Below are 14,026 nucleotides of genomic sequence, written 5' to 3' on the forward strand. Positions count from 1 at the left end.
ATGTTCTCGGAAAAGACGTAATTACTAATTAAAATCCTTACATAAATACCTTCATTCGAGATCAAAGACGCTACCTTCATCTGAGGTTTGTTTATTAAATCCCATATCGTATTTCTCTAATGAACATCCACGTGTCCATTCTTGATCCAGTTTTTCCCCTCAGGTCCACGGCCGTCGTTACAAACGATGTGTTTTATGCCAGGGTGCAGAAGAAACCCTCGGCTCCCTCGCTGCCGTGGAAGAAAAGCTTGGCTTAGACGCTTGATAAATGATCCTGTACCGTGGCCCGTAGGAACGGCGTTTGCTGCGTCCTTCGTTATTCAGGAGCTCTCAGCGCGCACTGTCGAGTGGCCGTGTTTTGGTCATCTAGAAAAGATTTCTTGCTTTACCAGTATAAAGTGTTTACTGCCTTGTCAGCGATGTATATAGTGTTTACTGCTTTTTCAGTGAAGAATATAGCGCTTACTGCCTTAATTGCCAGTGAAGAATCTAATGTTTATGGCCTTGTCAGTGAAGAATATAGTGCTTGCTGCCTTGTCAGTGAAGTATAAAGTGTTTACTGCCTTGTCAGTGAAGAATATAGTGCTTACTGCCTTGTCAGTAATGTATATAGTATTTACTGCCTTGCCAGTGAAGAATATAGTGCTTACTGCCTTGTCAGTGAAGAATATAGTGCTTAATGCCTTGCCAGTGAAGAATATAGTGCTTAATGCCTTGTCAGTGAAGAATATAGTGCTTAATGCCTTGTCAGTGAAGAATATAGTGCTTACTGCCCTGTCAGTGAAGAATATAGTGCTTAATGCCTTGTCAGTGAAGAATATAGTGCTTAATGCCTTGTCAGTGAAGAATATAGTGCTTACTGCCCTGTCAGTGATGTATATAGTATTTACTGCCTTGCCAGTGAAGAATATAGTGTTTACTGACTTATCAGTGAAGGATATAGTGTTGCCAGCATCGTCAGTGGAATGTACAGTGTTGCCCGCATCGTCAGTGGAAGGTACAGTGTTGCCAGCATCGTCAGTGGAAGGTACAGTGTTGCCAGCATCGTCAGTGGAATGTACAGTGTTGCCAGCATCGTCAGTGGAATGTACAGTGTTGACAGCATCGTCAGTGGAAGGTACAGTGTTGACAGCATCGTCAGTGGAATGTACAGTGTTGACAGCATCGTCAGTGGAAGGTACAGTGTTGCCATCACCGTCAGTGGATATTCTCGTGCTGGGTGTTCTACAATTTAATGATCATTTCAGTGTTCAATTATTTCACACTTTACTGACATCCAGGAGAATTCAACTACATGAGTGCAGGTATACCTACTAGTTCCTGCATGCCTGCACTCATGCTTGAAATTTCCAACTCGTTGACCAACCATACACTTCTAATCAATTTTGGGCATAATAGGATTAGTATTAAAAACTTAAAAGCAAATAAAACTCCACAAAAATTCATACTATCTTTAAACAAAATGTTTCGGAGTCCAGGTCCATCGTCAGTTTGGAAATTCAGTATTTCCGTGCTATGAAATAGAAGTTACCGATTGAGGCCTGATGTCATTGTTATTCTCAGTCATGGGCGATTTTCTTGACTTTTAAGAGAGGATTTTAGGCCGACTTGATGGTTGTCGACGGATGACAGCTATTGGAGCCAGTTTAAAAAAAAGCAACCATTCGCTGTCTAGCCCGGGACTGACGTGTCGTCAAGCTCTTTTCAGGGAGCCGGTAAACAAAACAGGTTTGACCAAAGTTATCATCTTTCGTCACCGAAAATTTTCACAAGGATGAGTAGAAGTAAATAATAAGAATGAAAATAAGTCAAAAAGATGTGTAATATAGAGCGTTTTTTCAGTTATCACAACCCTAGCTGAGCGAACATTTGATCAAAGAAAATAACGGAAAAGAAAAGTTGTCGTTTCTGGCTATCCCATATTAAATATTTCTTTTTCATTGAATGGCAATCCACATCTTTCGCGGAGAGTAGAGAGAGTTCTGCATTAGTAAATTTGTAAAAATTCTGCGTGTTTAATTACAGACAGAGCTATTAGAAGTGAGATCTTGTGTCAACTCGTCGACGGAAGATTAGAGAGCGAGGGGACTCAAGAGTGTCTGTTCATTTATCAGGAGAAACGCGTTTGTTTTGTAATATGAAGTGGGAGCTGAAGATAAACACTGGTCTATGGTTTAAATTGCATGTTTTACTGTATAGTATTAGTGAGTGTTGAAAATTTATCTAACCGTGTTAGTTTCCATGAAAAATCGTTGAAGATCCAACGCTGAAGGCTCTAACACAAAGACAAACGAATGAAAGATCGTGGTGAAAGTAATACGAATAATCATAGGAGGGTCTCGCTCCATGCCCATTCTTCTAATGATTAGCATTGCTTTCGAAATGCTTAGATTTTGATTAATAAGGTAAATAGATATTTAAAACTGGACAGTAATATTGCATCATAAGGCGACCGGGCGTAATATCTTCTACTCAAAGCTATATTGGCAGCTGGAATTTCATTTTTTTACAATAATAATAGAATTAAATGCAATCAGCAAATTGAAATTGATTTAATCGATGCGTATTTCCAGAAATAAGATAATTTTTTCATGATTTCATTGCAATGTCACCAAAAAAATAGCAAGTCTATTTATTTGTAAATCAACTTCATTGCCATTTATACTTATATTCGATTAAAAGTGTGGTAAAAATTTGTAAGCCCTCATAAAAACATGTAATATTGCGCTGAGAAATTTTTATTGACGCTGATTCCATTTCGCGTGCAATAAATCTCGAAGTAGTTACTCGATTCCATTTGTGAGAAAAGCGTGGATAAAACTTAACTATTGATATAAAATGCTGGCTAACTTGAATAAATTATCGCATGCATCATGAAGCAGACGCCGCTCCTGCAGCAGCCCAACTCGTGTGTCTCTTGGGATTGTTTTCCTATGAGGCAGCAGGGAGGAAGAAAAGCCAAATTTATTATATTTTTCTAAGGCCCCAAATCATCGGATTTTCCGTGCGGCGTAAACAAAATACCTGATTTACCAGTAAAGTCGAACTCTCTAAACTTTGGCCAGGTTAAGCGAGCAATAACACATTAATTTTGCAAGCACTGTAAATAACAGTTTTTTCTGTAACAATTTAACTGGCCATGTAAATAACAGTTGTTTTTGTAACAGTTTTACAGCCACTGTAAATCAGAGGGCTGTTGAGAGTGGCCTTCTGGCTCACTACATGAAAGCTGGCCGCTGTCACTGGTCATGAACTATTAAATGTTTTGCGCTCCGCAGCACCAAACTTCACAGTCGATAACATTTATAGCTGCTTCATTAGACTGTAGTCTGTATACCGTGTACAGTGAGAGGGGATTATTGTAATTGTGTTTTTTTGTTTGTAATGGACAACCGTTTGCCAAATTGGATTGGTGAGGCCAATTTCAATTCAAAAATGTCAATTCAAAATAATTTTCTAGTTCTAAATTGCATTTGCCATATGGTAAGATTGATTGAGTCGGATTTTAAATTTAGGATTAAATTGGCCAGCGCGCATTGCGTAATATTGGGTTGTCGAGGGAGAATATAGAAATCAAAAACCCAGGCAATATTTTTTGCTTCCATATACCAGGCTATTTAAGTAAGAGCGACGTCTATTAGTTGTTAGTTCAAATAAACACGGACTTTGAAAGAAGAACAGTTTACTCTTATGATCCTACAATACAGCCAAACTAAGTACATAATGCAATCGCCGTAAAGAGTGGGCAAATGTAATTGATGACATCGAATTAGAATCAAGAGCTAGCAAAAGATCAATATTAATGAAATATTGAATAACTGCGTGCAGTACCAGGGGGGGGGGTAATGAAATACCAGGTAATGCAATGGTAAATTGGGAACACAATACCAGTGGCAATGAAATGGTAAACTGGCATTGACTAAATCTTAAAAAATTTTCTTCCAGCTTAAACTAATTGATGGAGAGCCCCACGAAAGAAATAAAAGTTAAAATAGCTCGAAACAATTTTTGTTCATCGACTTAATTCTGTTTTCTCGGTAATGCTCCTGTCACAGAAATTCCATGCTTATTTGTGTTCCGAACAGCAGCCAACTTCCGAGTTCCTAAAACGAATGTTGCCCTGAAAACTACGACACCGACCAGCCGATGTCGTGGTGAATTGGAGCCGCTGATCGTGTTGCACTGCACGACGCTGCCGTCCCTGAGTCTTTATAAAGAAACTTGGATCGTTTGTTGCGAGCTTTACTGGACGCTGCTTACCGTAAAGAAACCAATTGAGGACCGACGCTCTACAATGTATCTTTACTCTATTTCAAAGCTTGGCAATAATGCTCCAACTTGGGCTTAGATCGAATTATACTTGTTGTAATAAAATCTAAGGTTTAAACTAACTTCGTAATTTAATGAATTATGTGTCCTAGGACTCAAATTTGCGATGCGGTTATGGTTTTGGGACTTCGTAAAGCTGACGTTAAGTATATTGTTGTCCATTAGTTATGACTGCCAGTGCTCAATGGAACTTTTACAACTGTAAGACAATTCATTCCCATGCGAAGCAATTTTGTTTTCACAAAGCGCAGCTGTTCACGTTTTTATGTAGTATAATAGTTTTAGGTCTCACCGACAGCTAAATTTCGGGTGGATTTGCTGAATTAAATATGTAATAAGGTACTCTGATTTTAAACAGAATATATTGCTGTTTTTTGTGCTGCGGCCACACAAAAAAGCTTCTATTTTCTTTAATATTTTAATGAATTTCATTATAATTTATAAAGTTCACTTTCCTTTAATTGCATTAGCTTAGTTCTGTCGCATGCCTATAGTCGACATTGGTCATTATTTTAGAACGCAGTTGAGCTCCCTAGTTTTGTAGTATTTTGAGCAGTACGTAACAAGCATGGAACACTAATCAAATCGATATTTTATGAGATGAAAAAGTATCATTATTTGAAATAATATTATCATTATACGCATCATAGGGCTCCCGGCCATAACCCAGTCTCAATAAAATGTACGTACTTTTGTAACGGATTCTTCAAAATATCATTCTAATGGAAGAATATTATGGAAAAACTCATCGCTTTCTACGTGCCATTCAATCAAGGCGTACTGAATTAGATGCTCTCTGAGTATAGGATATAAATAGTGCGCTAAAAAGAGATCGAAATGAGAAACGAACAAAATTACGTCAAGCCATTTTCTCAAACTTCGACAGAGTTTCTTTACCAAGGAGCGATGACATTTGACCTTAGTTTCGCTACAGTGAGTGAAGGCAGTAAGTTCATTTAATCAAGAAGTTAAACTAAAATAAAAATCTAAGACTTAGTTGTCCATTGGGAATTTTGAAGCGGCGCTTCCTGTTCATTCAAAGAGCCTTGCAAGGCGGCAGTTGTTTTATTGAGACAACTTTAACTAATTGGCACAGGCTTTTATTCCTGTAGTACCGTAGGAGTGAGATAAGGAGACTAACAAATAGACTCTCTATTCTGAAAGGGACTCTTACCGACATTTTTGATGAAATAATTCATGCCAAGATGCGCAAATCAGAAGATGAGATAAGAAACTCACATTTTTATGTATATACTTCCACCGACCACAGCCCATTTTATGGTTGAAAATCTCAAATGCTACTTGAGTCGAGACCTGAATCAGTAGGGAAGACTAACAGCAGAAAATTACAGAAAAATTTTAACGAATTTACCGAGCTGCTTGCAGAGAGCAGCTGCGATGTGGCGGGGAATGGATTAATTTTGTCTCCCCTGTACAGGACGTCGCAACAGAGCAGCGTGAGGACCGAAGACCTCTTCTTCAGATGAGCCTCACAACAACACAGCAAGGGTCCGGGCAACGTAATCTACCAATAAAATTATCGACGCTAGAATTACGAGATAACTTGCGATTATTATAACAATATACTCCAGGATTGAACAATAATAACGAAAGTGGTTTTCAACGTTGATACTTCCATGCCAATGTTGGAATATGCATTCAATACTTTAGATTAAAAAAAATATATAAATTAACTGATAACATAGCTGATTAACAGGGTTATTCACGGAAATTTCCTGTTTAATATTTCGCGCCCAGCAACCAGATGTTGTAGGAAGAGAGCGGAGAGTATTTCATATGAAAGGCTATAGAGGGCATGCATGAAGTTTTGTGTACCGCCTATAGTCAGTTGCCACAATGCATTGGACAAGTGAGCGGCGTGCGCTTGCTGTCGAGGCATACTTTTCTAATAGCCTTTTTGCAGAACTGTCTCCGTCTGAGACAACATTTTGCAGAACGCCTCATGTCCTTGGGAGGTGAAAATCTTCAGCCAGCCGATCCCCCGACTTGGCTAAGTGGGTTTTATTTAAGGGGTTATCTTAAATCAATTGTTTACAGTGACTGTCCACGGACCCTCCCTCATTTGAAGAACAACATACGCCAAGTCATCGCCAACATACTCGGCAATATGCTTCAGTGAGTTGAATGGAACTTAAAAATCGACTTATACTGAATGCAGTGACAACGGGACCGTCATTTGTCAGATGTCATCTTTAAAACCAAATGATGCAAAAATTCAGGTGATTTCTTCTCCAATAAAATTTAGATTGTAATGAAATCTTTATCAGTTATTTTTTGTCGAGCTTCCAAATCTTAAAGTTTCCGTGAATCATCCTGTATAAGTCTGAAGGATGGATGCCTCGGAATAAGCAATGACCAACTATGCGATGCGAGAGTCACAAAAGCAAATATTCGATACATTATATATAAAAGCTTATTCATTCACTCCATACAAGGAAAAAGCTGATTGCTGAAGCGAAAAGCAGTGTTGAGCCTTGTGCTTAGATTTGTGTCCTAATCCCACCATTTGAACAGAATTTGTCCCAAGATTTTCAGAGACACTGAGCCATAGTTGATGAACGGAAATTAATGTTAAATGAGTCATCGTTGATAAGCTGAAATTAGTTCAAATGAGCCGTCGTTTGTAAACAGATATTAACCTTAAATTGAGGCTCACCTCAATTACATAAAAAATACATATCCATAGCCCAGATAAAATTATGTATTACAGACATCGTAAGGATCCCCGTAAACGGGTTTCCATCCAATAGCGATAACCAGGCTGGGGGTTTATGCGTTCAAAGGCGGCGTTCACGCAGGTCTGGTTGACGCTGAAGGCATTATGCAGCTCCCGCAATCCCAGGCGCGGATTGCGCTATTTCCTGATTACGCTGATGGCTTAGTTGCGGTCATGCCGTGGTCCTATCGGATGCTACTCTTAATACACGGAAGTGTTCATTGAGTTAATCATATTTCATATAGAATTTTACGAAGTTAATACTGACGTCTGTACTAGCAGAATTTTTTAGATGTGGCTCTCTTTGCGGGAGAAGAGCAATGATTAGATACAAGGAAAAGTATTATAAAATGGATTATGTTTTCGATCCTTGAAATTCCCAGTCAAATGCTTTCATTAATGAAAATTTATAATTTTCTGACTCAAAATTAAACTCACATTGGTTGAAGACGCTTTTCAATGGTCAACCGTGATAAAGAAACCTTGTTGGTTGCACTGTATCCTGAAATCTACATGGAAATTGTTAATAAAGAGTATCAGTTGAAATGATTCAAACAACGGGGAAATATGTAAGGCTAAGTAACAGCTAACATGATTCTACGAACAGGATCTCATTCGGCAAAAAATCTGTCGTCTAAATGTTATTATGTGGTAATAGCTAATAGTTGAATAAATATGCTTGCGTCATGTTGCACAGTATACTTTTCAAGTCGTTTCATGCCATATGGACTTTACGGTTAACTGTCATTTCGATAGCGGAAATTAACGCGGTTGAGGCTGGATTAGACACGTAAGATTTAACGGCACTTTATCTTTCAAATGATTAACTACGGTTTCAAAATTTATGTTTTATTGAAGATATCAGGCCGTGAGTGGAATCGTCAAGCAGGGAAAACTGTGCGGTCGTTACGAAGCATCACTACTCGAAATGTTGTGTCGGGCGGCACGAGCTGTTGCCGTGAGCGTTGCTGCGAGGCGCCAAGTCATAATTTGAAGGTTCATCGCCTTAGGCTTGCTTTTATAGCTCCCTAAATCAAGCACAATTGCCTGCCCGAGTGAAGGAATTCGTCGGCTTCTTCAGAAGGCACACTATAGGTTTGTATCCCGCATGTTGATGAGGTCATTCGATGTGCATTTATCAGGCTTCTCTAAGACCTTCAGGTATTTGCATAACTCATTCCATTGCGTTGCCATCAAAGGAAGCTGCATCAAAATCACCTGATGACAGCCTCTTAAAATCCGAATGATGGCGTAAAGCTTTCGTAATGCCACTAACTCGCACGAGGCTTCTCATTACACAGTTGTTATATTGGACGGTAAGGGAAGATAATTAACTTCGTTTGGATGCTTTTACTTTGACTTTCATAGTTTTAATCTATCAATCCTTCAAAAGACTTTTGACAATTTCGTATGATGATGAGTAGTTTCATTGTAATGATACCTGATTAATTTTAAAGAAATTTATTTGTGACTGGTTATTTCGCAATGTGCAGTAGCTATTAAAGTTGACAAATTATATTATACAAAATTTGAAACCAGTAAGCAAAGATTTCGATTTGAAATTTTGATCTCTACGCGAGAGTGACAACAAACTTTATTTCATGTATGACCGTTAAAATGTATTTGAAACCGTTAAGTAGAAATAAAATTGAATAGGCAAATAGCAAATGTATTTTGATAAAATTACTGCTTCACGGTTATTGTCTGCTTCTTTTTCAACTGATTGAAATGAAATATTTTATTTTAAAATGCGAATTTATATTATATTGAAAAATTATCTTTGCTCAAAATTGATACTCTCACTTATAGAAGTATATTAATGTAATATTTCCAAAAACAATATGGTGCTATTACGAATTTAATGAACTGTTAAATGCTGTGATGGTAAGTTCATGTTACAGTTTTAGGAACTTCGGCTACCGGTTAGTGTGTAGTCCATTTAGTCATAGTCAGAGAAGAGACAAGATTTGCACATAGTTTAGTAGCAACAAACACATGGCAAGGCAAATCCACTGAGCAGCAACGGAGCTCGTCGCCAGCATGGTATGCGTTCTCGTCCAGGCAATATATCGTGGATCCTGGTGTCAAGGGAAGAATACGCGTGTCTTTTATTGCTAAGCCTTTTGGGGCGACAATCAAGTACCTATTGCTTTTATTCCCCAGCTCGGAGAAGGAATTTTCACGATCAGAACTGCGGTGTTACGACCCCAAATATCACTGCTGAAGCCAGCGCTGCAATACTTAATAGTCATAACGCAGCATTAGCTGGAAAGTTCAAGCGTTGGGTAGATTGAAAATAAAAATTCTATCGTTGGATAAGCCTTCAACAAATGAGGAAGCCAGTAGATCTTTGTTGAAAAATGATTGCAAAATGCGTAACCAATGAATTTATGCATTTTCGTTTTCCTGCTATCAGTTAAGGCTGGAATTATTCAATTTTTTTCAATTAAATAATTTTATTGATGCAATCAATTTAATCAATTTACGGAAAAGCATAAATCCACTGACATTTGGATTTGGCGTCTTTCTACATAAAAATAACATTTGTTGTATATCGGTGTTAGTTGAGTGGTCATTGAGCTTGCGCCTGTTGGTAATGCCACCTGAAGAATAGGTACTTGCTCTACTGAAAGTGGTGTGTCCTAGAGCTCATATATAGGCCATAGACTGATTGATCATAGACAGAATCTGACGAAAAACTGCTCATGGGCGTCACTGTCAGCAACCTTCGCTCTAATGACGCTTAGAGATGTTGATTATAATCTTCATAATTCACATCATCCTGCATTTTGAGTGAGCTTGCAGCTAACGAGAGTATTAACGAGGAACTAACGAAAGATGTTCTTTGTTGTCCCTGTGGATTACAATCTTGAGATTGTAGGGCGCTAATGCATCGGTGTCTGTCCATCATTAGCGGGACCGAACCCGGAATGAGTTTCTGTCACTTAAACCAGTTTTGTAAGACGAGCCAAATCATCAGGATGAGTAAAATACCTATATCAATAATCTACTCCTCCGCCCCAAAAAATTTGGAACAGAATAAGTGCCGTGGAACCGTAATTTTTCGCGCTTAGTATGAGAACACTGTAATGACGAACTATTCAATGGGTGGAATAGTTCAAAGAATAACTGGAGGCTGTACGTGTTTCGTGTCGGTGAATGTATGCTGGTCTAGTTTCGTTGTCGCTGGCTTTGCAGCGCACCAGCCCAGACGTGACACGCGACTGCATGCCATATCCGCTCGAGAGGTGACCGTCATCTTCCTAAACTGTTTGTCCTAGGGTTGACATATAGAGAGCTCAAGATCGTCAAGGCAACATCCTGGTGAGTTCACCGCATTGTCAATAGTCCAACCTCCAGAATATGCACCATCAGTGCAGGGGTTCCAAATGCTGTTACTCACCATCGGAAGTGGTCCAACCTGTCGAGGACACAACTTAAAAAGGGGTTCAGCCGACCTAGTACTCACCATCATCAGTGATTTAACATAACGAGTAGGCACCAGCAGGGAAGCAGCAGGGGTTTGCCTGATGCAGTGAACTTGACTCTTGGGAGTGCTCACGGTCGTCGGTCACGCGGAGAGGAGGACTACCGTCGTCGTTGGCTTCAAGATAATCTCAAAAAAACTTGCGTCTTCACACGACGACGAACAAATAAGCTCGAGTTCCTTCTGAAAGCGCAGGAATCATGAACTTGTGCGACAAAGTTGCGCGCTCAGCTGTCAAAATTGAATATTTACGCAGGCACCAGGCGTTGGGGGAGGCACCGGCAATCTGCGGACCAGTTAATCTGCGCACAGAGAAGCACTAAAAACATTATGGATGGTCTAACTTCTCGCAGATATCGTCAGAGAGCTCGTAGCTTTAATGATATTGAAGATACTTAAGAAGACGGACTGGCTAACTTGCAGGAGAGGAAGGCTCATATCCGGCTAACTGATTAGTTGCCGCACTTATACTCGCTGTAGAAAAACAAGGAGACTCGTCGCTAGTGAGTGAAGAAGCCGGATTGATTTTTGGAGCGTACAGCTCAGACGACCGCATTAAAATTTTGAGTATTGCATTTGTGATTAGAAAACGCATGACATTAAGTTAAAATAAATTTGACTTAAATAAATCTTTCTCACACTGCAAAATCACCGTTGACTCATGGCCGATTGTCAGCTGCATTTTATTTCTAAGCGTTCATCGCTGACTTCTCCTACGATTTAATAATTTTAAGCAAATAATTGCGAGAGGCATGAATCATAATTACAATTCAACTAGGCAGCCACTTCCATGCACATTACTTACATGCAATGAAAAATTCTTCACTTTCGCTTAATACATTGAAGCAGCGTACGTCATATGTTAAATAATTTGGCTGTAATTACAAAATTCTTTCTTGCATTCAATCTTTCCAACACGAAAAATTATGTCACCGCACTACAAATACTAGTTTAATAATTATAACTGTTTCGATAAATTCGAAGCTCGTATAGACACTGACGTGATATTATAATGACTGAAAAGTTCTAAATTTGATTTAATTAAAGAAATATTTATTATACAAGATGTGAATAACTCTAATTTCGCTCGTAGATATGGTGGCCGGTGCATTGACCTCTGCACGTATTGGATCACAGTCTCAGATTCAAATCTGCATCGATTCAAAACATGGGCGGCGTTGCATAATTCCATTGAATCTTGCTTCTAACTCAATCCAGGTGATTGTATTATCTCTGCTGTGTTTCCAATATATACCATCAATTTAATTGGCAAATAACACATGGGATCGAGAATGTATTTCATTGTAGATATCGAGCACCTGCTCTGCTCTGTCCAACACAATAAACTGCGGTGCCTCGAGGAGCTAGTGAGGCAGGGAGGCAGGAGGCGGGGAGGCTGTGGTGCCATAAGTCTATCATCACACGCTAGTGAGGCAGGAGGCAGAGAGACGCAAGTACCTATCATCACACGCTAGTGAGGCAGGAGGCAGAGAGACGCAAGTACCTATCATCACACGCTAGTGAGGCAGGAGGCAGAGAGACGCAAGTACCTATCATCACACGCTAGTGAGGCAGGAGGCAGAGAGACGCAAGTACCTATCATCACACGCTAGTGAGGCAGGAGGCAGAGAGACGCAAGTACCTATCATCACATGCTAGTGAGGCAGGAGGCGGATATTGATACATGGCCTATTTCACAAATAAAATTTGCATGAGTTGAGTGATTGATAATAATTCAAGCCAATTTTAAATTTACTAATATATATGCCTCGATTAGAATTTGTTTACGAAATGCGAAACTTGCTTCTATGATTTTCGAATATACGTATCATAAGGAAATGACCAAGGGTCAACGAAAAGCGTTACACCAAATAATTTTGTGGACAATGTCTCGTGTTTGAGATTTTATGCTGGATTTTATGTTGACAGTCTCGAAGGTTGGCTAAAATTGCAGCATTGATATAATAGGTCAAATTTTGTCTTACAGCTGTTGTCACCCACGAAACATTATTCAAGGAGTGAATGGCAATGCTGCTTAATTCTGTTGAATTCCGCCCACGGTTTATAAAGCCGGTCAAGATGGCTGTCTAATCCACGAGAAATGGCAATGTCGAAAGTGGGATCTGCTGGGAGCTGGAGTGGGCGATAGGGCTTGTCGATCTGTCTAATTCATGGGCTGAATACTCGACAGAAATGACATGTCCTCGGTCTGGTGTCTCGATGCAGGATATTCATGATGTATTAATGGAAGTTTGCCACGTGTCGCGTTGTAGGCAGCAGACAGTAATAAAAAAATAATAAATAAGTAGGCTTGATATTATTCATGAGTTTAAAGTATAAATTGAATGAACAACCGAACATAGGTTGCGGACTAAAAATACTATCTGGTAGCGCTGTTGACGCGGAAGCATGTGCGTGCATTTTCTGTTAGTAAAAAAATGGTCGCATTAGATGTGACTATGCGTTTAGTCGAACTCCTAGTATAGTTAGTATCGAACCGAAATTATGAAAATTCACCCATTACCTAAGTTCACCAAACCCATTCAAGTAAGATTTTTTTTTTAATTTCCCACATGATTTGTTTTTGTAGAAATATTATTTCGAATCTCCCGCTTTATTTCTAATATTTATTTTCTTTTTTTTATGTAGGAATATTTCTTCCAGGAATCAGAGAGAAGTAGAGTCGTGCAAGCGTGAGTTGTAGCGCGTGTTTGTCGGCTGCCTAGTTCATTGATTGCAAGAAAAAAACTCGGCGTTTGATTGCAGAAATGTTTTTTCTCTACGCAGCGAAGCGTGAAATAGTTGCGCAGTCGGCGACCGAAATCATTCCAGGAGTTTGTAAAAGTTCACGATAACTCATGTCCAGAATATTTTTGACGATGAATTTGATCATAGATTTGAGATAGCGTATGCTTGTCTTTATACATGCAACCTTGAAAAAACCTCAACCACTGCGAAAAGTTTTGCTTATAAACAGATGTGAATCCCTTAATCGTATATAAATTTAAAAACCTTCAATATTGATATATTGTACGAATTGAGCTTATCAACTTCTTAGATATATAAATTGCTACGACAATTGTCAGGACCAGTCACGTGAGAACCATCTTAAGAGTCCACTTCTTACTCCTACCAAAAGCACCAACATCCATGAAGCCTCTGCTATCAGGATCTCACACACGTCTCGCTCAGAGCGTGAATGTTTCGCCCACTCGATGATGCATAAAATGCCACTCCAGCTGAACGACGTCCCAAAACGATGCCCGTCAAACGCGCTTCGCTGCAATTTTTTTAATAGCAGCGTCTGTGTGCTCGTCCATCCCCTGTATGGGCAACGTTAGTGGGGAGCCAATGAACCAATTTTAGTTAATCAAACTAGTGGAAAAGGGCATCATTACCATGAAAATTATCTCTTAGCAGCATGTTACTTTATACAATGATTCACCTGAAAATTTTGAGGTTATTCAGTTTTC

General features: G+C 39.2%; 1 protein-coding gene across 1 annotated transcript; it reads right to left on the minus strand.

The window, feature by feature from the left end:
- Nucleotides 1-470: 470 nt before the first annotated feature.
- LOC108680772 lies at nucleotides 471-1,551 on the minus strand. Its single transcript, XM_018169671.1, has 2 exons — nucleotides 1,532-1,551; nucleotides 471-1,224 (listed from the first exon to the last, which is right to left on the minus strand). The coding sequence occupies exons 1-2, from the start codon at nucleotides 1,549-1,551 to the stop codon at nucleotides 471-473; spliced, it is 774 nt and encodes a 257-aa protein (XP_018025160.1).
- Nucleotides 1,552-14,026: the final 12,475 nt, after the last annotated feature.

This window comes from Hyalella azteca, unplaced genomic scaffold, assembly GCF_000764305.2.
Source record: "Hyalella azteca isolate HAZT.00-mixed unplaced genomic scaffold, Hazt_2.0.2 contig4065, whole genome shotgun sequence".
In the NCBI taxonomy this organism is placed as follows: domain Eukaryota; kingdom Metazoa; phylum Arthropoda; class Malacostraca; order Amphipoda; family Hyalellidae; genus Hyalella; species Hyalella azteca.

What these genes read in the sequence shown, in the direction of transcription:
- LOC108680772 (XM_018169671.1), bottom strand. Translation starts at nt 1,551, where the DNA reads ATGACATCAGGCCTCAATCG. An exon ending in ATGACATCAGGCCTCAATCG is followed by an intron (nt 1,225 to 1,531) that starts GTAACTTCTATT and finishes ATTAAATTGTAG; the next exon opens with AACACCCAGCACGAGAATAT.